The sequence below is a fragment of the Rhinatrema bivittatum genome, chromosome 1, assembly GCF_901001135.1.
Source record: "Rhinatrema bivittatum chromosome 1, aRhiBiv1.1, whole genome shotgun sequence".
NCBI lineage: Eukaryota > Metazoa > Chordata > Amphibia > Gymnophiona > Rhinatrematidae > Rhinatrema > Rhinatrema bivittatum.
The window spans coordinates 220,854,576-220,878,772 of record NC_042615.1 but is presented as its reverse complement, the minus strand read 5'-3'; the positions used below and the strand labels follow the sequence as shown (position 1 = coordinate 220,878,772).

The 24,197-nt window shown below is 45.5% G+C and overlaps 1 protein-coding gene across 2 annotated transcripts in view; it reads left to right on the top strand.

Moving 5' to 3' along the window:
- Positions 1 to 24,197, top strand: part of DOK7 (docking protein 7) — a 273,911-nt gene that overhangs the window by 109,291 nt on the left and 140,423 nt on the right. For both annotated transcript variants that reach the window (XM_029591901.1, XM_029591893.1), the window contains one exon: positions 23,566 to 23,685. In XM_029591901.1, coding sequence (XP_029447761.1) covers positions 23,566 to 23,685 — 120 coding nt within the window. The remainder of the gene's footprint in view (positions 1 to 23,565; positions 23,686 to 24,197) is intronic.

Here is a 24,197-nt window from a genome sequence, read left to right as displayed (position 1 = left end):
CCATGAATTCTCTTCTGGGCCAAAGCCCTCCCACAAAAGGAGGTACTCCCAGTGGCCTCTACAGCATCAGACGTCTAGGATTTCTCTAACCTGAAGGGTGTCTTCGGGTTCTGCTGAATGTTGCATCAGTGGAGGAGGCCTTCGGGAAGGCCAAGACAAAATCAAGGGTTTGAGTAGTGACACGTGGAACTCCCATGGAAGGTGGCAGTTTCAGCTGGTAAGTGATCGCTCCTACCCGTCGTAGGATAGAGAATGGACCTACAAATTTGGGGGCTAGCCGTTGGCAAGGCAACCGTAGCCGGATGTGCTTAGTGCTAAGTCAGACTCTTTGTCCAGATAGGAATATGGACGCAGCCTGACGATGAGCGTCAGTGACGGGCTTGGCAGATTCGCTCCCTTACTTGATCCCAAAGCTGGTGAATGTTTTGTGCTGTGGACTAGGCTGCAGGTGAGGGCATACTGAGTGGAACTGGCAGTGGTAAGCAAGGTTGATGGCCGAAAGCTACGGAGAAAGAAGAAACTTCTGTGGCAGAGGCGATATAGGTATTATAGTATAGTTCAACCCATAGCAGGAGGTCAGCCCAGTTATCTTGCTGGTCGTTGACATATGATCACAGGAAGGTTTTCAAAGACCGATTAGTCCTCTCGGCCTGGCCATTTTCTTGTGGGTGATATGCAGACGTTATGTTTAACATGATACTGAACTTCTTACAGAGAGACCTCCAATATTTAGTGGCAAATTGAGGACCACGATCAGAGATGATTTCTTGTGGTAGTCCATGTAAATGAAATATGTGGGTTAAGAAGAGTCGAGCTAATTCTGGAGCTGATGGGAGTCCAGGTAAGGGAATAAAGTGGGCCATTTTTGAAAAATGGTCTATTATGACCCAGATTACAGTATTCCCTTTTGAGGGAGGCAGATCCACGATGAAGTCTCTGGAAAGACTAGTCCAAGGCTCGGTGTGTGCAGGAAGAGTTTGAAGAAGCCCCCATGGATGGCCAGTTGGGGATTTTTGCTGTGCGCAAACCAGACAGGAATCCACATAATCTTGGGAGTCCTTAGTCATACCAAGCCACCAATAGTGCCTTCGAAGCATCTCGAAAGTTAAGGCTCGGTCGGGGTGACCAGCCAGCTTGGAGTCATGAGCCCAACGAAGTACACGTTCACGGAGACGGCGGGAGACCAACTTCTTCCCGGCAGGTACCGTGGTGGTAACTGCAATTGATATGCAGGCTGGATCAATAATGTGCGTGGGGGTCTCGGGCGTGTCTTCTGGCTCGACGGAGCGAGAGAGTGCATCTGCATGAAGATTTTTCGCCACTGGGCGATAGCGGAGCTCGAAGTTGAAGCGTGCAAAAAATAGGGCCCAGCAGGCTTGTCTCGGGTTGAGTAACTGGACCTCTTTTAGGTGCTCCAGGTTTTTATGGTCGGTATATATTGTGAACCTGTGTTGCGCCTCTTCAAGCCAGGGACACCATTCCTGGAGGGCAAGTTTTACTGCTAAGAGTTAACGGTCCCCTATGGTATAATTTCATTCTGTGGGAGAGAATTTGTGTGAATAAAAGTAACATTGGACCAGGGTTCCCTTGTTGGAGAATTGACTCAAGACCGCTCCTGCTCCAATAGCGGATGCACCGATTTCGACTATGAAGGGGTGGTTTGGATCCAGATGATGTAAACATGGACCAGTGCAGAAGGCCTCTTTCAAGGCATGGAATGCTGATTGGGCCTTGGGGCTCCGCACTCAAGGATCACATCCCTTCCTTGTCATGGCGGTGAGTGGAGCGGCCAGCGTGGAGTAACTGGCGATGAACTTTCGATAGCAATTTGTAAAGCCAAGGAATCTTTGTAGGTCTTGGAGACCCACTGGTTGAGGCCAAACTCGAATACCCTGGAGTTTGTCAGGGTCCATGGTGAGCCCGTGGCTAGAGATGATGTAGCCCAGGAATGGGAGACTGGGTTGCTCAAAAAGATACTTCTCCAATTTAGCATAGAGATGGTGGTCTCTGAGACGCTGGAGGACTGTTTGAACGTGGGAACTGTGAGACTTCAGATCTTTGGAGAAGATTAGTATATCGTACATAAAATATTATTTATTTGCACAAAAATACTTTTAGCATGGAAAGCATTTTTTGTGTACCCTAGTTTCAGTGGTTGGAAACAGAGATCAGTATGCCCTCCCAGCAAAGGAGATCCCTGCACAAATTGCAGTGATGTGGTACTTTGGACATCCCATTGAGGTCCTTGACACAGATCTGTTGGCACACTGGGCAACAAGACCACCATCTGGCCAGACCTTGTTAGTGTTGCCCAGCATTTTCTTTTCTGCCTACCAGCCTATGCATTTAATGAACAGCCTATGTACTTAATGAACATGTATTCTTAATGGCAGGGGACATCATGAGTCCACATCGTTCATAGCTGGCTCTAGAGTTGGTGCAAAGTTTGATCTTCTATAAGATAAATCTTCTTCTCCTGTGTTTCCCTGAATTTCTATGCGAGTGGCAGGCGTGCACAACTATACTGAACCAATACCCACACTTTTTGGCTTCAGCACCTTAGTGTGTTGTTACCAGATGCCACTCTTGCTTTTCCTGCCCAGCCTACTCCTCATGTCCTGCCTCTCTTCAGTTAGTGCCTTGCTGTGTTGTTGCCAGTTGCCACAGTGACACTACTACCCAGCTTGCTCCACATTCTGGTTTAGCACCTTGCTGTGCTGTTTTGCCGGTTGCGTCACTTATTGCTGTGGCCTGACCTACTATTGTTGCCCTGCCTTTCTTCTGGCTCAATGCTCTGCTGTATTGTTGTCACTCTTACTGTTTCTACTGCTGCCGCCACTACCCTTCTGCTCTCTTGGTTACACTGGGATGTTTAGGGTCCCCTGCCCCCCCCCCCTAAAAAAATAAAGAAAAGAAAATTACAAAGAGAAAATACCCTCTTCTCCCCTTCCCCTCTCTGGAAGCCTTGGGATCTTGTCACCACTCTTGCTGTTCTGCCTCGCCTGCTTCACTACCTTGCCAGTCTCTTGGTATAATGTCATCCTCTTTTGTTGCCATACTTCTTGTTGCTTTACCCCTCGCTCTATGCATTGGAGTACTGATGCCACTGCACTTGCTGTAATACTGGTCACTCTATGCCAGGTTGTTCATGCCATGCTTCTTCCTGCCAAATCTCTCACTCTATGCCTTCAGGTTTTCTTGCCACTGTATTTGTTGCCATAATCCCTCATGCTATGCTTTGGAATGTTTATGCCCTCAGAGAACGCGACCAAAATAATAAAGGGGATGGAACAGCTTCTCTATGAGGAAAGGCTGAAGAGGTTAGGGCTGTTCAGCTTGGAGAAAAGACAGCTGAGGGGGGATATGATAGAGGTCTTTAAGATCATGAGAGGTCTTGAACGAGAAGATGTGAATCAATTATTTACACTTTTGAATAACAGAAGGACTAGAGGACATTCCATGAAGTTAGCAAGTAGCACATTTAAGACTAATCGGAGAAAATTCTTTTTCACGCAACGCACAATTAAGCTCTGGAATTTGCTGCCAGAGGATGTGGTTAGTGCAGTTAGTGTAGCTGGGTTTAAAAAAGGTTTGGATAAGTTCTTGGAGGCGAAGTCCATTAACTGCTATTAATCAAGTTTACTTACGGGCGGATTTTAAATGCCCTGCTCGCGTAAATCCGGGCGGATTTACGCGAGCAGGGCCCTCACGCGCCGGCGCGCCTATTTTGCATAGGCCGCCGATGCGCGCAGAGCCCCGGGACGCGCGTAAGTCCCAGGTTTTTTTTAAGGGGGCATGTCGGGGGCGGGGCCGAATGACGTGGCATTTTGGGGGCAGGACCGGGGGCATGGCGCCGGCCCGGAGGCGTGGTTGAGGCCTCCGGACCAGCCCCCGGGTCGGATGACGGTGCGCCAGCAGTCCGCTGGCGCGCGTAGATTTACGTCTGCTTCTAGCAGGCGTAAATCGAGGGACAAAGGTAAGGGGGGGGTTTACATAGGGCCGGGGGGGGGGGGGGGTTAGGTAGGGGAAGGGAGGGGAAGGTGAGGGGAGGGCGAAAGAAAGTTCCCTCCGAGGCCGCTCCGATTTCGGAGCGGCCTCGGAGGGAACGGAGACAGGCTGTGCGGCTCGGCGCGCGCAGACTGCCCAAAATCGGCAGCCTTGCGCGCGCCGATCCAGGATTTTATAAGATACGCGCGGCTATGCGCGTATCTTATAAAATCCAGCGTACTTTTGTTTGCGCCTGCTGCGTGAACAAAAGTACGCGATCGCGCTCTTTTTTAAAATCTACCCCTTAGGGAATAGCCACTGCTCTTAATTGCATCAGTAGCATGGGATCTTCTTAGTGTTTGGATAATTGCCAGGTTCTTGTGGCCTGGTTTGGTCTCTGTTGGAAATAGGATGCTGGGCTTGATGGACCCTTGGTCTGACCCAGCATGGCAATTTCTTATGTTCTTATGTTCTTCCTGCCATGTCCCTCACTCTATGCATTGGAGTGTTGATGCTACTGTTAGTTCCCTTTACTCCTTTTTTTGGTGCTTCAAAATATTCTATTTGTGCCATTTTGTCCCTCTCAGGGCTGAGGCTGTTCATGCCAATATTGTTGCCCTTTGCCCTTCCTTAGATGTCATGGGGTATAATATGGGTATCCAGGACATACACTTCCCTCCGCATTTGCCTTTTACAAAGACCCAAATAATAAACAAACAGACAACAAAGTGGAATCAAAAGGCCACAGCTTTATAACATAAAGAACCAAAGGTGCCCGAGCCTACTAGGACCCAACTTAAGGAACTCCCATTGAACATCCACCACCAGCCAGCAAGATGACCACCAGGCCACCAGACCTGCATGTTCCTGAATAGCATAAACTCCCACAATCCCCGCCTCCGCCCAGGAAGGAGCCGTATGGTGACAACTGCACCCAGTTGCTCCCCGACCATGTGCAAGTCATTAGACAATTCAGCATAACACTGAAAACCCCAAACAGGCTCGGGAGCCAATCAGCTCCCAGTACCCCATGGTTTAAATTTAAACCATGCAACGTCCCTACACTAATGGACTGGAAAAAAACTGTCACACCAACCCCCCCCCCCCCCAACCCTCCTCTTTGCCTGTGGCTCACTCACGAAGTGATTCTGGCACCATATTACCCTGGGCAAGCAGACACAAGGCCCTGCCTGCCCTCTCATTCATGCCACATTTGGTGCTTTGGAGGTGCTGTTGCCTCTGCCGTGATGCCTGCTAGCATCAAAAAACGTGGATGCGAAATTCCAAAGTTGGAGTCAAAAATAGGGTGCATTGCACACATCTTTGGCTTTAGTAGAAAGAGATGAAATGAATAACATGAATGATATGAATGAGCTTCTGATCTGAACCAAACAAATCAAACTAAACAGGAAACTAAACTGAAAATCAAAACCAAGCCAGAAGTTTTTTCCCATGTGCTCCCCTAGATGTCTGTGCTATTCTTTTCAGCAGTTTACACACCAAGAGATGTGCTGGTCCATTTTGTATCAAAATATAAAGAGGGAAACTTTGTAACCGCCTGCATAAGCAAGTCGACAGATATGCAGATTACATGAGTTTTCAAGGCAAACTTTCGTGAGAATGTTCACTTTGAAAACTATCCTGCCAAAACTACTTGCATATAATTTACTCCTGCTAATTTGTGCATGGGGCTTTTTGGTAAAATCTATGTCTATACTTTGAAAAAGCATGCACGGGTAAGTTCAAACTCCTCCCCAACTCTACCCCTGGGCACACTTCCATGGGTAATCTTATGTGCATACAGGATTTACCCGTGTAACAGGTCGATACAGTAAAGTGTGCTCCGTCGGAGAGCACTGTCAGCCTGCTCTGGACGCGTGTTTTCCCTTACCCCTTATTCAGTAAGGGGAGGAAAACACGCGGCCCACCCGCGGCACCTAATAGCGCCCTCAACATGCAAATGCATGTTGATGGCCCTATTAGGTATGCGCGCGGGATCCAGTAAGTAAAATGTGCAGCCAAGCCGCACATTTTACTCTAAGAAATTAGCGCCGACCCAAAGGTCGGCGCTAATTTCTTCCGGCGCCAGGAAAGTGCACAGAAAAGCAGTAAAAACTGCTTTTCTGTGCACCCTCCGACTTAATATCATAGCGATATTAAGTCGGAGGTCCCGAAAGTAAAAAAAAGTAAAAAAAATAAATAAATAAAAATTTGAATTCGGCCCGCGGCTGTCGGGCCGAAAACCGGACGCTCAATTTTGCCGGCGTCCGGTTTCCGAGCCCGTGGCTGTCAGCGGGCTCGAGAACCGACGCCGGCAAAATTGAGCGCCGGCTGTCAAACCCACTGACAGCCGCCGCTCCTGACAAAAAGGAGGCGCTAGGGACGCGCTAGTGTCCCTAGTGCCTTCTTTTCCCCGTTTTTCCCGCGTCACCTCATTTAAATACTGAATCGCCCGCACCAGCGAAGGGCTGGTGCGCGCGCCGGGAGAGCGGGCGTTCGTCCGCTCTCCCGCGGTCTTACAGTATCGACCTGTTAGTTTGCCCACCTATCAGGCAATATCTATGGGCAAAGCAACATTTTACCCACGGAAATGCCTTTGAAACCTATCCTCACTATGGGGCGGATTTTCAGAGCCCTGCTCGCTTAAATCCGCCCAAATCCGGGCGGATTTAGGCAAGCAGGGCCCTGCGCGCCGGTAAGCCTATTTTACATAGGCCTACCGGCGCGCGCAGAGCCCCGGGACTCGCGTAAGTCCCGGGGTTTTCGGAGGTGGGCGTGTCGGGGACGTGTCGGGGGCGGGCCGGAACCGCGCGGCGTTTTCGGGGCGTGTCGGGAGCGTTCCGGGGGTGGGCCCGGGGGCGTGGCTACGGCCCGGGGCGGCCCGGGGGCGTGGCCGCGCCCTCCGGACCCGCCCCCAGATCGCATCCCAGCGCGCTAGCGACCCGCTGGCGCGCGGAGATTTACGTCTCCCTCTGGGAGGCGTAAATCCCCCAACAAAGGTAAGGGGGGGGGGTTTAGACAGGGCCGGGCGGGTGGGTTAGGTAGGGGAAGGGAGGGGAAGGTGAGGGGAGGGCAAAGGAAAGTTCCCTCCGAGGCCGCTCCGATTTTGGAGCGGCCTCGGAGGGAACGGGGGTAGGCTGCGCGGCTCGGCGCGCGCCGGCTATACGAAATCGATAGCCTTGCGCGCGCCGATCCAGGATTTTAGCGGATACGCGCGGCTACGCGCGTATCTACTAAAATCCCGTGTACTTTTGCTGGCGCCTGATGCGCCAGTAAAAGTACGCCTATTCGCGTGGTTTGAAAATCTACCCCACAGTCTGTCTCTACTACGGTATAAATCATGAAGTCCTAATTCAAAGGTTATTCATGTCTCATTCGTTGGAAGCATGGCTTATTTTTATGTTATTTAAAACTACTTGATATTTATATATCTGGATGGTTTTGGATGAGCAGATTGCGAAAAGAAGTTAAAGTAAGCACAATTATATTCTTAAACAGAAATCTGTTAGTATGACGATATCTATGTAATTATCCGCACCATCTGCCTGTCTAGCTTTCTATACAGTAACACCCAACAGATGCTTTGGCTGCATGTAGTGTAAGGGTGCTTGAAGATTCGGTGAGGCATAAGATAAAGCCAGTTCTCTTCAGCTCCCCAAATATATATCACAGATAACTGATGTCCTGGGGGGTGTTACTGGTCTTCTAGAATTTGTCAGTTTTTTGATCAAAAGCAAATAAAAGACTTTTGTACAAAGGATGTGAGATATCTGTAACTATATACAAACTTAACATGGTAGTTCAGTTAGAAAACGTATATATTTCCAGCTATCTATATATATATATTTATATTTACAGTATGTCCATAACTGAGGCAATAGAGCGCAACTTTCAAAATTGTGCATGTGTATTTAAGTGGGCCCACAGAAATGTATGCATATATATTTCAGTAAACATGTATATTTGTAATACAGGAACGTGACTTATTCATTATCCTGTTATACAAGAACATGCTTTATTGATTTTGTAAAATTGTGCACATATATTTTACTCATGCAATAATTATAACACTGGGTACATAGAGACCCACAATTAAACACAAATGCAGTTATTTTATAAAGTATGCACATACTCTGCTTCTGAAAATACTTACTTGCGCACATATTTGGAATCACCAGTTTGCTGAAAACTCTACCAGTTAACCCAGGCCTTCACCAGTTCACCTAGACCCTCCAGCATTTCAACCCGAAACCCCCACCTCTCCCACCCAAAAAGACAAGTGCGATTTCAATTGCACAAGTCATTTAGCAGGTATAAAAACATATAGATAAGTTCGGTAATGTATGAGCGTGTACCACTTACAAAAAGAGACTTGGGCATGCAGGGCCGGCAGAAACATTAGGTGGACTAGGCGGTTGCCTAGGGCGCCGGAAGTGGGCGGGGATGAGAGGGCGGCATTTTTGAAAGCAGTGAACAAGGGTGGAGAGGCATAGAGCTGGAAAGGTTGCGTTATGTGAACGGATCCTTAGAGGTTGGTGATAGGCAATCTGTGGGGTTTGGGTTGGTGCGGGAGGAGAAAGAGAGAGGGGAATATTTTCCTGTTAATATTTACGTACCACACTGCAAATATGCGTGTACGCTTGAGGTTTTTAAAATACCATATACACGCGTCTGTGCTACTTACACATATATATGCTAACGTTAAACATACAACCCCCACATAACTCTTTAAAAATCACCTCCATAGTGATTAACCATAAGGTTAAAACTATAACCATTTCAAAAGTTTATATCATAAATAAAAAGTCAAAGAAAATTCTAAATTAAGGCTATTTAAGTCACAATCAAATTTTAGCAGTGAAGCCTTCTTTAATAGTAATTACTTTAGTAGCAATTTATAAGAGACCATTCACATAGGAATTTAAATATTTATAAGACACTGTAGCTATGTACTGGAAGTTCATGTCACCAGTCTCAAACTATTACATTTCTGATTTAAGAGTCTTTAATCATCTGACGCAGATTCTAAAATTGGAGTTATTTTTTCAGTGGTAGAGAAGAGTGTTTTTATTAGTGATTCTGCCATCTTCTTTGCTCCTGATTGTTTGAAGGACAGACTCTTCAGAAGATCTCATTTGCCATATGGAGCCTCAATTAACTAAAATGTCTTTCCTTCTCTCCAAAATAATCTCCAGCAGCCTCCTTCCTACTTTGAAGTCTCAAAGATTGTGTCAGCCATATTGGTTAGCACTGGATAACTAGGAATGTAGCTATTGCGTCAGAGGTGGACCCTTGGGCCGAGGTGGGGTTGACACAACCAGTAGGTAAGGACCTACAGGTCCCCACCATTGGCAGGTGGAGTGGGCTGAAGGCAGAGGTCGCTGGAGCTTCACCTATACCAGCCTTTGTTCCCCGTGGATTGAGCCTTTGGGTGCCGGGACCGGCAGGACTTAGGTGGGCTCCTGTGTATAGTCGTAGGAAAAGAGGATTCGGCCCAGAGACAGCAGATGAGGAAAGGTATAGTTCTACTTTAGACTGGATAATGTCCTGGAAACTTGGGCGCCAATGGAACGAAGGCAGACAGAGGGCACTCGGGCAAAGGAAGGCTGAAGCCTGATGAATCCACGTCCAGGATGTAGACAGAAGAGGCGTCCAAAGGCAGGCTTGAGTCAGGGCTGGCGGCAATCCAAAAGGAATGCCAAGCAAGGCTGAGGTCTGATCATGGAGATAGACAAGCAAAGCTGTGGTCTGATCGCGGAGATAGTTAATAGTGTAGTCGGACGAAGTGAAGGTCTGGGCTGGAGATAGGCTGTAGCGTAGTCAGGCGATGCAGAGGTCTGGGTCTGGAGATAGGCTGGAATGTAGTCAAACAAAGCAAAGGTCCAGTTCTGGAGATAGGCTGGAACGTAGTCAGACGAAACAAAGTCAAAGTCCGTGTAGTCAATCCAAAGTAAAAGCTGAGCAGGAACAAGGAAACAGGAACAACAAGGAATCAGGAACGCAGGGAAGAGACAAGTCTGTAGTAGCAACGAGTACTCGACCAGCGAGGAGACCTGTTGCAAAGGCAATGCTGTGGAGCGGAGCCTGAGCTTAAATACTATGAATGGTTTGATGTCATCATCCGGGGCCACGGCTAGGTTCCTGCCATGGTCCCTTCATAAGGATCAGCGATGCACGCGCCTAGGGAGGGGCGCAGTGCAAGTGATGGTGTCTCTTCGCAGGCCACGCAGAGAGGCCCGATGAGTAGTGGCATCAGGACCGGGAATGCTGGAGACTGTAGCAGGGCCAGAGGCACTGAGGGAGACCTGAGGACGGAGATGGCGGCCCACCACCGCCTTCGAGGAGGAACCAGAGCCTGGAGTCATTGTGAAAATCTGAGAGGGCCGTGCCATGGGTCTGCCGCGGATGGCATGCATAACAGTACCCCCGCTTTATGCCCCCCTCTTGGAGGTCGAGGTTTGCCCAGATGGGCACCATGGTAGTTCAAGAGGAGGGTTTTGTCCAGGATGTTCTGAGTTGGTTCCCAAGAATTTTCTTCAGGTCCGTAACCCTCCCAGGAAAGGAGGTATTCCCACCGGTAGCCCCTACAGCGGACGTTGAGGACTTCATGTATCTTGTATGTTGTGTCAGTTTCAGCCACAAGTGGAGGAGGTTCAGGAGCCTTTTGGGCAGGCCAGGGTAGGACCACAGATTTTAAGAGAGATACATAAAAAGTGTTATGTATTTTCAGCGAAGGAGGCAGCCAAAGCTGGTAAGTAACGGGTCCAATACGTCGGGTGACCGTAAAAGGTTCTATATACCTAGGAGCGAATCTTTGGGATAGTAATCTGAGTCGGATATACTGCGTATTTAACCAGACTTTCTGGCCAGGGAGGAATTCAGGAGCCGTGCGTCAGTGACTGTCAGCAGTTCTCTTGGCCCGGGAAGTGGCTTGACATAAGTGCACATTCATCTGCTCTAATAAAGTCTTGAGGGCATCTGCAGTAGCCTGTGCCGCAGGGGATGGTACTGACAAAGGTATGTGCAGCAGTGGTCGTTGTTGTTTTCCATAGACGATAGAGAATGGTGATATGCCTGTAGCAGTGGCAATGTGGGAGTTGTGAGAAAACTCCGCCCAGGATAAAAGTTCAGACCAATTGTCCTGATGGTCATTGATGTATGCGCGCAGGAAGGCCTTCAAAGAGTGATTCATTCGCTCGGCTTGTCCTTTAGCTTGGGTATGATAGGCAGTTGTTAAACTGATATTAATACCGAATTTTCGGCAAAGACCGTGCCAGTATCTAGCAACGAACTGTGGACCTCTATCTGAGACAATGTCCTTGGGTAGGCCATGCAATCTAAAGATATGATGAAAAAATAGGCGTGCCAACTCTGGAGCAGATGGTAGGCCCAGTAGAGGGACAAAATGGGCCATTTTTGAAAATCGGTCTATGCTTACCCATATTACGGTATGACCCATTGATAGAGGCAAATCCACGATGAAATCCTTAGACAAGTGGGTCCACGGTTCCTTGGGTGCTGGAAGTGGTTGCAGGAGACCCCAAGGTCGACCGACCAGGGGCTTTTGCTGTGCACAAGTGTTACAGGATTAGACATCAGTCTTCTTATGAGGCTGGTTGAGTTTTTTTTGTTGTTCTTTAAACTTTTAAAAGACGTACAGAAAAGCAGTACTTCTTTTCAATGCACTCCAGTCAAGCATTAATAGCTGAGCGATAAATGTGTATCTGAGACGCACATTTATTTTTTTTGCATTTGGAGTGAATGAGTTATAGGCTCATTCACATGCATTTGCATGTGAGGAGCCCTATCCCATTCACTCCGCATCGGACGCGCATTAAATAGGTGGTAATCCACTTTTTGCAATAGAGGGTGGATTAGCGCATATTTAACCCGCGTCTGACTGCGGGTTATACAGTGCGTTAGGCTGAGCGCACTGTATTACATCGGCCCCTTAGCCAGATAAGGCTGAAAATTGGCACTTACCCAGCTAAGTTAACAGGATAAGTAGCTCCATCTCAGAACACCCCTATCCTACCCTCACTTATCCGGCCAACTGTTTAATCAGAGACCATTAAAGATGTAGTTTTGAACAACAGCCTTGGTGTCAGTTTGGGTATTTTGACTCACTGTGATTGGACTGCTGCATAGAAGAGCCACAGAGTAGAGAGAAAAACCCTAAGGGTATTAAAAAAGTAACTTCCACCACCCCTGAACATTAAGAACCCAGGTGGCATGTGACCTTTTCTGGCTCATGACCCTCCCAGTGAGCCCCTGTGCCTGTGACAAAATTGGGGCAGTGGCTGCAGACATAATTGTAATCATAGGTGACCCAGTGTATGAAAGTATATCCCATGCATGTTCATCATGGATATTACAAAAGCCAGACTGGTTAGGGAAGGTTCCAGGACCAGGCTGAGAAATATTGCTATAACAGTCTGGTTATGCTAACTATCCAGACAAATTGTTGATTTGTCAATGTGTAGGGCTTTTACAGACCTGTCTTGCTAAGTGTTACTTTATACAACTCCTTTTGAAAATTAACCAAGATCCATTTTTGGTTACTAGCAAGTCCTGGGAGATGTCAAACAGAATACATTAGTGAGAAACAATTAGGGGAGGATCCATTCATATGCAGCCCCTCCCTTTGAGGGTGCTGGAATTGACGTCCCACCTCAGAGGTTTCATAGTAGCGCTCTGCCAAGAGCTCTGGGAGGTAGGGATGTGCAGAGGGACGCCATACGTTGCATTCGGGATTCGTATTCGTCGGGGGGCAGATACGTTGCATTTGGCAAGGGGGGTCCTGATACATTTATACATTAATTCTTATTCGTTTCCCAGCTAAAATTAAATTAACTACAACCCCCCCACCCTCCTGACCCCTCCAAGACTTACCAAAACTCCCTGGTGTCCAGCGGGGGGGGTCCGGGAGCCATCTCCTGCACTCACACCCTCGGCTGCCGGTATTCAAAATGGCGCCGATAGCCTTTGACCTACTATGTCACAGGAGCTACCGGTGCCATTGGTCAGCCCTTGTCACATGGTAGGAGCAATGAATGGCCCCTGTGACATAGTGAGGGCAAAGGCTATCGGCGCTATTTTGAATACTGGCAGCCAATAGCCTTTGCCCTCACTATATCACAGGGGCGCCGGCCATCCATTGCTCCTACCATGTGACAGGGGCTGACCAAAGGCACCGGTAGCTCCTGTGACATAGTAGGTCAAAGGCTATCGGCGCCATTTTGAATACCAGCAGCTGAGGGTGTGAGTGCAGGAGATGGCTCCAGGACCCCCCGCTGGACCACCAGGGAGTTTTGGTAAGTCTTGGGGGAGTCAGGAGGGTGGAGGGTTTGTTTAAATTGGCTACTTTAGATGGCCGAATAATTCGGCGAAGATTTGTTGTATTCGTGGGGAATCGCGATACGTTTCGCTTCCCCACTAATACAACGAATATGGCCCTAAACGTTGCGCATTGCCAATTCTTAGGGAATGAATGCACACCCCTACTGGGAGGCAGTATAATTTGCAGTTCTGGAGCAAGGTTGTAGATTTTTTCCTCAGCTGTATTTTTGGCTTGAGATCTTTTGGGGTGGGTCACGAGCTCCACTGCTGTACTCTTCTCCCAAGGTGCAGAGTGGTTGTCCTGGGAGTGGTTGTCCTGGGTTGTCCCTCTCTGCCAATTACTCACCAACCTCAAGCTTATACACTTCCTATATGCGGATGACATACAAATCCTCATCCCTATAGAGGACACACTACACAAAGCCATGTCACACTGGAGTAAATGTCTCGCAGCTATCAACAACCTACTCACCAGCCTCAACCTAGTCTTAAACACAAACAAAACTGAAATCCTCATTATAGCACCGGAAAACTATGTCCCATCCACTCCTCCGAATGCCAACCAAATTCCGGATACCTTTTCTCAACAAGTAAAGGACCTGGGAGTCATCTTAGACGGTGGATTCAGCTTCAACAAATTCGTCAACAACACAACAAAAGAATGTTTCTTTAAACTACAAACCTTAAAGAAACTAAAACCACTCCTTCTGTACAGAGATTTCCGCATGGTGCTACAAGCCATCATACTCCCAAAACTGGACTACTGTAACTCTCTCCTCCTTGGCCTACCAGCTTGCACCACAAAACCACTTCAGATGGTCCTGAATGCCTCGGCAAGAATCCTCTCAAATGCCAAAAAAAGAGACCATATCACCCCAATCCTGCATCATCTACACTGGCTCCCGATAAAATACAGGATCCAATTCAAGTCCTTAATGATGATACATAAGGCCTTACATAATATCGCTCCACTCAATTTAACATTTCAAATTCAGCTACACACATCAGTGAAACCAACTAGAAGCGCATATCAGTACAGACTAACCACACAACAGGCGAAATCCTCCCTGAGGAAACGTGCTCTATCCACAGCGGGCCCTTCTCTCTGGAACTCGCTCCCTCCGGACCTTCGCCTTGAACCGTGCCACACTACATTTAAAAAGAAACTTAAGACTTGGTTGTTCGAACAAGCATTCCCATAGAGCTAATGAGCAAGAAAAAAGGCATTTCATATCCTCCGTATCTTCCCCAGCTTACATCTTTCTGAAGAAATTAACACGAAACTGTACTTAAACATATGCAACACTATATTTTATCCTGTTACCAGATTCTACCAAGTTCAATGTTATTTACTTACTTATTTACTTATTAACCTGCTTTTTAGTTATTAACTGGTTAACCATTTTATATACTTCTCTCAAATTAACTATTTATGTTCATTTATGTTTATTTATGTTTATTTATGTTTCATTATGTTTTCTCAAATTAACTATGTTCAATGTAAACCGCTAAATGATCGTTTCCTTAGCGATAGTTATGGTTCCTTGTAAACCGGGGTGATATGTATACTATACAGGAACCCCGGTATATAAATTCTTTAAATAAATAAATAAATAAATGTTGGATTTTGGACTTTTATGTGGTAGGAGCTTTGCTGGACACCTGGGCCTTTCTTGGATTCAGGTAACGGGGAACCCTGTGTTTGGGTCGCCAAGGGATAGGGAAGACCTGCCCTCCGAGGTGGTGACCCGCTGCAAGGGGCAACTCCGGTGTTATTTCCTTTTTCGGGAACAGAAGAAATTGTTCTATGAAGATCTGGGAGTGTTTTCTGCCCCTCCTCCGACCCACTTAAGGACCTGTGAAGCTGCAGTTCCATCTCAGATCCCTCCCACCAGGGATCCCTATCGTGTTAAAAAGATAAAAGAGTCACCCATCCGGAGTCTTCAGCCTCTGGGGAGAGAGAGAATTTACTCTATGTGCATGGAGAGGATTTTGGCATTCTTTGGAAGGGGTTTTCCTGACCACCTCAGGATTACCCTGCCCACCGGGACCACCATTTTACCTGACCCAGGAGGGTGGATGGATTCCCTTGCCTGCTTAAAGATTCCTGCACAGATAGAGGTAAAGACTGTAACCAAAAGAGAGAAAAACTGTGGTGCTGGAATCATATTTATTGTGCCATTTGCAACAGTGTTAACAGTAAAGACTTAAATTTTGGACACTAACCCAGTGCGTCGAGAGTGTTTATCTAGGCACGCAGCACACAATATGAGAAGAAATAACCCCTTTCCCAGGGACAATCGGAAGGAAGGCAGTCGTCCCTGCACTGACCCCTGAAAGGTAACCATTCCTCCCAACCAAAAGGATCCACACCCTGAGGAAAGGGGCACAAAGAAGAGCTAGCCAGAGTTCCTGCCCCAAAGAGCTTACACCTTTGTTTATGGTCCCACCCTGTGAAGGACAGGCACACTGGGGTGGGGTTAGAAAAATATAATTAAAAAGAGTTAACCATTTAGGTAGCAGGGAGCACTGCTCCGTGAGGATTTGGAGCTATTTCCTATCAGAAAGAAACACTGCCAGTATTTAGTATAACTGGAAGGAAGCACCATAATGAATCCTGCTGCTGGGTTCAGCACTAGCCTATGGCAGCAAAGCAGTTTTCGGCAGGGCTAATGATATCACAAAGCAGCTGCTGCACGCTTAATTGCATCAGCTAAGCCAGTACGAAATATAACAGCCGAATTTAACCTTGACATTAAGGATTAATTTAATAAATTTGCTTTCAAAGTGAAGTTGTACCAACAGGACAAATAATGAACAGTGTCATTTGTGGTGTTATAAAGCCCAGGGCCAGCTTGTGAAAGTATTGCTCATACTGTCAGTTGGGCATATGATATTAATTTCTTTTCCAGAAAGCAGTTTTACTCTCTTCCCTCCTGCTGCTTGATATGTGGTCTGACCTCATCAGCTCAGCAGGTCCTGTCTGCCACTGCGCTTTTTCCTTGCTGACCAACTTGACAGTTGAACTACCTTGCCTGTGGGCTGATGTTTGAAGACAGGGGCTCTAGCGTTAGGCCCTTTTTTTTTTCTCTTGGAAAGGTCTTGGCAGGGACTGTTGAAAATCAGCAGGCATTCAGGGGGGGAATAAATGAGAGCCAACCTTTTAAATTAAAGGAGAAGACTCCGATGAGGAGTAGTCATAAACATGGTCCCCTTCGTGTGGCCCGATCTCCAAAGTCAGGTTCATTTGGTGCAGTTCAGTCAATAGGGTCTTTTTTTTTTTTCAGGAGCTAGAGGAACTCTCCCACTAATACCCACCTTTCCTCTCTCTGTTGTTCTTAAATAGTAGAAGGGGCATTTTTTTTTTCTTTTTGCCTCCAGAAGGAGGAGGAGGAGTTGCAGAAGGCAGGAGAAGGTCTGGTTTTGTGGCTCTGTCTTAGGATTTGCAGGGCAACCTCTCTGGGTTCTTCCTTCACAGGAATGGTTTTGTGCATTTGCTGCCCTAGGCACTATTGTTGCCCACTGCCTCTCCCTCCCCCACTGACCTCTGTCTCCTCCCACCAGGGAACTGTGATTTTCTATCCCCCGAACCTCCGATTCTCCTGCTGCTCCTCCCTGCAGTCCATTGATTTGAGAGATAATGGTGGAGGAACAGGTGCTCTGAGCTCTGCAGCAGGGTGGGTGGGAGGGAATCAAATCACGTCAGTTGTGGGGGAGGGGAGAAGGGACAGTAAGATTAGAGGTCTACAGGGTAGAAGGGGACAGGAACTTTGCCACCACCAAAAGTGTGCTGCCCTCGGCATAGGCTTAGTGAGCCTATTGGGAAATCCAGGCCTGCTCCTTTACCTGTACTGGCTTTTTGACTGGGTTTCTCTTGGCTATAATGTCATCAATATTTCCTCTGCTGCTGTTCTTGTCACCTTACTGATTGTGGCTCCTGTTTTCATCCCCACTGGACTTAGTTACAAGTACCCTGGCATTTTTCCCCACCACTGTTCCTGGCTCCTCTCTACCAATGTAAGGATCATGGCCCCAACAAGTGGCACCAGTCAACTGTTACCCTGTATTAAAACCAGGCCACTCCAACTTCTGCAGCACCCCACCCCTGCAGACTCAAAATTCAAAATAAAGCAGGATACCAAGGATAATTTGTATAGAATATATGCTACAGGTGAAGAGAGAAGGTGGATACTATAAACATTATCTGAAATATCCAGAAGGCAATGTTCACATTGTGCAAAGAATCCCACGGATAATGCTGACATTATCCAATACTTTACTTTACCCATGACATATACAGTCCATGCATATTGAGAGTACAATTTTGGAATGGGTTTGTTAAAAAACTATTTTCCAAAATCTGGAAAAGAATTATATTTCAAAATAGCATTACTAATGCACCCCGTCAGCTTGTGAAGTATACCACCAGTGGGAGGAGTTAGAGAGGCTCTGTGGGTTGATCTGCTGACTAGAAAGAAGAGGAGCTATCAGACCCAAGGAGGTTTGGCTTTGACTAGTTGGAAGGTCTGACCATTATCTGATATATGCCACCTTGTCGATCAAAGAGCCTACAAGTGATCCAAAAAAAATAATAAGGTTGAGTTTAATTTTTACAACATTATTAATTTAGATAATTTAATTGAACATCTTCCAAACATTTTAGCTAATATAGAATTAATCAACTCTGATAAAGCAGTAACTTCATGGTACGAGTCCTTACAGAAGCTCGCAGATAAAATTAGCCCCGTAATAATAATAAAAAAAATTAACAAGAAAGATAACTGCCCCTTAGTATTCAAAGGACCTAAAAGATCTTAAATGGCATTTAAGAGCTAAGGAACATGCTTGGTGAAGAAATTTCTCGATACAGTCACTCTCTGAATATCGTGTATTACTTGCCAGATATAGAAATCAATTTTCAATAGCCAAACACGACTACTACACTAAAAAAATTCATGATTTCAATTTTATCTCTAAGGTGCTCTTCTCTTTTGTTCAAGATATCATTAAACCATAAAATTTGAATTTTGGACATGAAAACACAAAGGCTAAATGCAACAAACTTGCCTCATTTTTTAATAATAATGTTGCGTCCATCGGTCGCAGACTGCTGCGACCGCTCTGCCTCACCTCTCTTCTACCCTTTTCCTCCTCCCTGGGAAGGATGGCTGCCTCCGGTGCTGATTGCCGAAACTCAATGCATCTCCGACACAGCATGGGCGTCCCCATCTGCCATGCTTCTTCCTGTGGCCTCCTAGGCGTGCACACACATGCCACCTACGCTTTTGAATACATCATGGCGGGAACCTCGGGGCGTCCCCACCGCATGACGTCAGTACCTCCGGGTATTTAAACCTCTGGTCCGCTTTAGCCCAATGTGTTAGCAAGGACTTCGGTTTTGCTACTCTGACCGCTTCTAAGCTGCTCGCTTAATGGATTCCTCTCTATCCTCCGGGGTAACTCGCTCCTATGGAAGATCTGGGTACTCGCTCCTCGGAGGCCTCTCATTCTATCTGCCCTTCGGGGTTCAACTACCTAACCTAGGACATCCACTCCTCGGGGTTCCTATCTACTTTCTTCTAGGATCCTTCAGTGCTCCTAGGTACTCGCTCCTCGAGGGCCTATCCTGCTCATGGTATCCTGCACCTCGGACCTCGGGTCCCTCTCTCCATTCTTCTACCAAGGAAGTTCCCAGCACTGCCACTCTGTGAGTATCGCTACACTCCAGCTCTCCTTATTCCACCCTTCAGGTTTGGCTTATCCCGCGCTGCGGAACACTACCCAACCTTGCTACATCCGGGTGAGACCATCATCTATAGAGACTGTCTGAGCTTATTGTGATCTCGCTGGCCTACAGTACCATCCCTTCCATGAAGCAAGATTCAACTTACCTCAGCAGTACAATAAAGCTTTCTTCCCTCAGTGTCTGCTTACTAGAGTCTAGCCTATCGCTGTGGTTCTCCACGAGGCCCCTCCCCGTGGGAGGAGTCATCGCCATTTCGACCAAGAGTCCACAATATGCCACAAACCCAACAAATAAGGTGCAAAAACTAATAAACACCATTCTCCAAACATCAGATCAAAAGATTTCATTAAATATGACATCTGTTAACTTATGGTCCACATTTGACTTGGTATCCTCAACCGAAATTGAGATTATTATTAAAAGGATGAACCCAGCTTGTCAACCACTAGATGTAATCCCGATTAAACAATTAAATATGGTATAAAATATTATTGCCAAACCTATTGCTGATATTGTAAATCTTTCTCTTGAAGAAGGAAAATTCCCGAACAGCCTAAAATCTGCAGTTATAAAACCAATTTTAAAAAATAAGAATGCAGACACAACAATTTTAAGTAATTTCAGACGTACAGCAAGCCTCTCTTTTTTAGCCAAGTGCACTGAGAAAGTTGTACAGAAGCAGTTAGCAGATTTTATAAATGAAAATGATGTTTTATATCCATCCCAATTTGGTTTTAGAAAATATTTTGATACCGAAACACTTTTAATTGCACTGACAGATACTGTTCTTAGAGGTATGGACTCAGGTCAATCCTATTTGCTGATTATGCTAGATATATCCGCAGCATTTAATATTGTTAATCATAATATACTAATCAACAGACTTACAGAAATTGGAGTATCTGGAAAAGTTCTTTCTTGATTTAAATCCTTTCTTTGTGACTGCTCTTAGGGCCGGATTTTTAAAAGGTCACACGCGTAAATGGTCTTACGCGCGCCGGGCCTATTTTAAAAAGGCTCGGCGACGCGCATAAAGCCCCGGGAAGCGTGTAAGTCCCGGGGCTTTACTAAAGGGGCGGGGATGGGGGCGGGGCCAGAGGCCTCCAACACAGCGGCCATTGCCGCTGTGTTGGAGGATCGCGTGCTGGCAGGCTGCTGGTGCGCGCAAACTGAGGCAGGCACAAAAGGTATGATAAAACTTTTGTGGGGGTTAGAGTAGGGCTAGGGGGGAAAGATTATGGGAAGGGGTGGGAAAGTCAGGCTAGGGGGAAGGGAACGGGGGAAGGCAGCGTGGCTCGGCGCGCGCAAGGTGCACAATTGTGCACCCCCTTGCGAGCGCCGACCCCTGATTTTATAAGTTGCGTGCGCAAGTTATAAAATCAGGCATGCATGTATACTCGCCAGGTAGCGCGTACACATGTACGCTCACACGCACCCTTTAAAATCTACACCTTATTGTGTTAAGCTTGGAATATCCAAGTCCGATAATATTTCCCTTACATTGGAGTCCCGCAAGGTTTGTCACTGTCGGCTACATTATTTAATGTTTCTATGTTACCACTCTGTAAACTATTAGCAGGCTTTAGTTTAACTTTTTATATTTATTCAGATGATGTCCAGATTCTTCTTCCTATAAACAACTCTATTGAAAATACCTTAAAAATCTGAAGTATATATCTAGCTTCCATTCAGCACTTACTTTCACATATGAAATTAGTATTAAATAATCAAAAACCAAACTAATGTATTTAAGCAACAGACCAGTGACTAACATAATTACATCATATATTATTTATTCTGCAATTCTGATTTTAGTGAATTCAGTTTGAGATCTAGGAGTGATGTTGGACTCAGAATTAAACATGAGAACAAATATTAGTAATATGATCAATGACTATTTTTTAAAGCTACATATTTTAAAAAACTGAGACCACTTCTGCATTGTAATGATTTTAGAATTGGATTATTGTAATGCCTTGCTTTTAGGTCTCCCTGATATTACACTGAGACCGCTGCAATTATTACAAAATGCTGCCGCCAGAGTTTTAACTGGCATAAAGAAATTTGATCATATTACTCCTATGCTAAAAGAGTTACACTGGTTACCCATAAAATTCAGAATTGATTATAAAGTGCTTTGCTTTATATATAAATCCATCAATAACACTAATACTGAATGGTTGAATGCATCCTTACGAATTCACACACCTCAGAGAAATTTGCGATCAGCGAATAACGGTTTGTTAACAATTTCATCGGTAAAATCCGCCCATTTGACTAAAGTTAGAGAGTGAGCAGTGTCCATAGCGGGCCCGGGCTTATGGAACTCTTCCTAATGAATTGAGACTTCAACCTAATTATCAAACTTTTAAAAAAGATCTTAAGATCTGGCTCTTTACAAAGGCTTTTCAAGAAGAAATTGAGTGTGTTATATTTTAGACTTTTATCTAATGGTGTGTTATGAACATATGGAGAGACTACTACTGCTTTTATTTGATTTTCCTTATGTTTTATCAATGTTATTTTATTTTACACTTTTGATTCTGCTCTTATTGTTATCTGTTTTCATATTTTCAGTTTAGCTATTAATTTTTATGGCATGTTTTATCCTAATTTTAGATGTTTTTTATATTGCATATGAGTTTTATTATGAATTTTTGTATTGTATTTATTTTTGATATTTGTGAACCGGTATGATTGAGTACAGAATATCGGCATACAAAATAATATAAATAAATACGTTTCAGTCAAATCCTGGCAGAGTTCTGCTGTACTAGGAATGGTTGAAGGGGCAGTCAGTTTACGTTGGAGATCTGCTTCTCATGAAAGCTCTGAAAGCGGTCCTAGAGCACAGCTGGAATCAATTAGCTGTGCCATTTTTAAACTAAAGAACTAGTTAAACTGAGCTAAACTGAGGTCCATCTGATGAGGATCATGTCTGAAGCTGTTAAAAAATTGACAGCTACAACTATTCTTCCTTGCCGTCATCACCGTAAGGGTTCTGTACGTAAAGTCCTAGAATCTTGCGAGGGTGGTACAATTGTAATCCAATACCAGAGATAATTGCTTGGATTGGACATAAATAGAGAGCTTTTATTTGTCCCTGAGTCAGATACGAATATGATGTGGAGTACTTTCTGTCCTTTGCTGAATAAAACTGTAAACCCTTTTTGGGGAGAATGCTCTACATTGAGATGATTGGAATGGCACTGCAATTAGACTTAACTGAGTAACACCATCAGAAATCCGAGTTAGCATTATACCTTTTTCATAGTATTTATATTTTCATGTTTTTGAGTATTCAAAGATGCGTACCATTCATTGTGAACTGGGCCAAAAATCTTTCCCACTGAGGTGACTTTCAGCTGTTCACATTCTATTGAGACTTTGGATTGAGACTTTGGATTGTCACAGCATACATGCAGCCACCTCTGGAGCTTAGCTAGCGTTGCTTCACTTTTTGTGGCAGAAACTCACATACTGTAACTGCTTGAGCTTGGAATAGGAAAGATGGGACAATGGTCCAAATATTGGGAAGGCTGAGCATGAACTACTGCCTTTCTTAGCATTTAAAATAGTCTGATTTAAAAAAAAAAGGTGGCATTTCAAAATCTTAAAACTGATGAGAAGACAATGTGAGTATAATTGTGTTTCTTCATGTAACTCTAGTTGTGTTGCAGCAGGAGTTGGGATCACCTCTGTATCTTGGTATGGGACTGAATAACTTATAAACTCGGAAAAAAACGGCTCTGGTGGCTACAAGCTGAGTGCTAAGGGTAGATGGCAGAGATGATACAGCAGATGGCAGAATCCCAGATTACAAAAGTAGTGTCTCTTTATCCACTTATACAGTTGAATAGAGGGAGATCACCAGGAGCTCCGCTGGGGGTGATAATCCTGTGCAGCTGACTTGAATCTCCATTCATTGGTGAAAGCAGCTAATGTATCTCTTTGTGGGCCTGACCTGAATTTAGCCTTTTAATCCTTGTTTAACAGATCTGAAGTTATTCCTTTGATTTTGGCACCTCTACTTTTGATGATGGTCTTTTTAATAATAACTGTAACTTTTTTTTAAAATTTGGATTTAATTACTCGCCTTTCCAAGTCTGAGCTCAAGAGAGTTTACAATCTATGGGTCTTATTTACTAAACATTTTCCCCCGTAGGTACAGAATAGGGAAAAAGCCTTAGTAAATCAGGCCCTAAGTTTGTATCTGAGGCAATGGAGGGCAAAGTGACTTGCCTGAGAAGCAGGATATGAACCCTGGGCTTCCGTGGTTCTCAGCCCAGTACTCTAATCCCTCCAGTTCAGTGGGATTCTGATTAACTAATTGGAAGGTGAATAGTTTATTCCTGGAGTCTTCCCGGCAAAGCAGGGAAGGCTGAGGACCTGAGATTTACACAGCAGGTGTTTTCACCAGTGCTTTACCTAATGTGCATCTCTTGAATGTGTGAAGATGCATGACTGCCTTCTTTTTTTCCCTGTTGCTGCAGGGGCCGGTGTTTTCTTCCTCACTTGTGCTGAAGGAGAGCAGATCAGCTTCCTGTTCGACTGCATCGTCCGTGGCATCTCCCCGACGAAAGGTCCTTTCGGGCTGCGACCAGTCTTACCAGGTTAATGTGGGAAGTCTTACTAAAACAGTGCCAAACACAAACCTGCCGCCGCTAGCACTCAGCTGCTGTGACTGAAATTACAGCGTGCGGGCAGAAAGGGCAGAGAAAGTGCAGAGTAAATTTTCATTCTGAAGTGCCACAGCACAGGCTGGTCCCGTGAGTTCTCCCTCATAGTGCTCCATTCATAGTTCCATGCATAACTCTCGGCCTTCTTGGGGGCCTTTTCTTATGGTGCAAGAATGGAACATTAACAAAAGACTACCCTTTATTTTCATAATCAGTATGGCATGCAGTATGAGTTTCATAAGGAAACAGGACACTGAGCTGGCACTTACAGTCTGCAGAAATTGTGCTGATGGGCCTTCTGGTTATTTTAGAATATAAGGAAATGCAACAGCAGTGGGATTAATGAACCTAAGAAGCAGTATGGGAGAGCAGAAGGTGCCATTTCCAAATACAGGGATTGGCATGGATTACTATATTATCTACTAGGATTCTTAATGAAAGCAAGG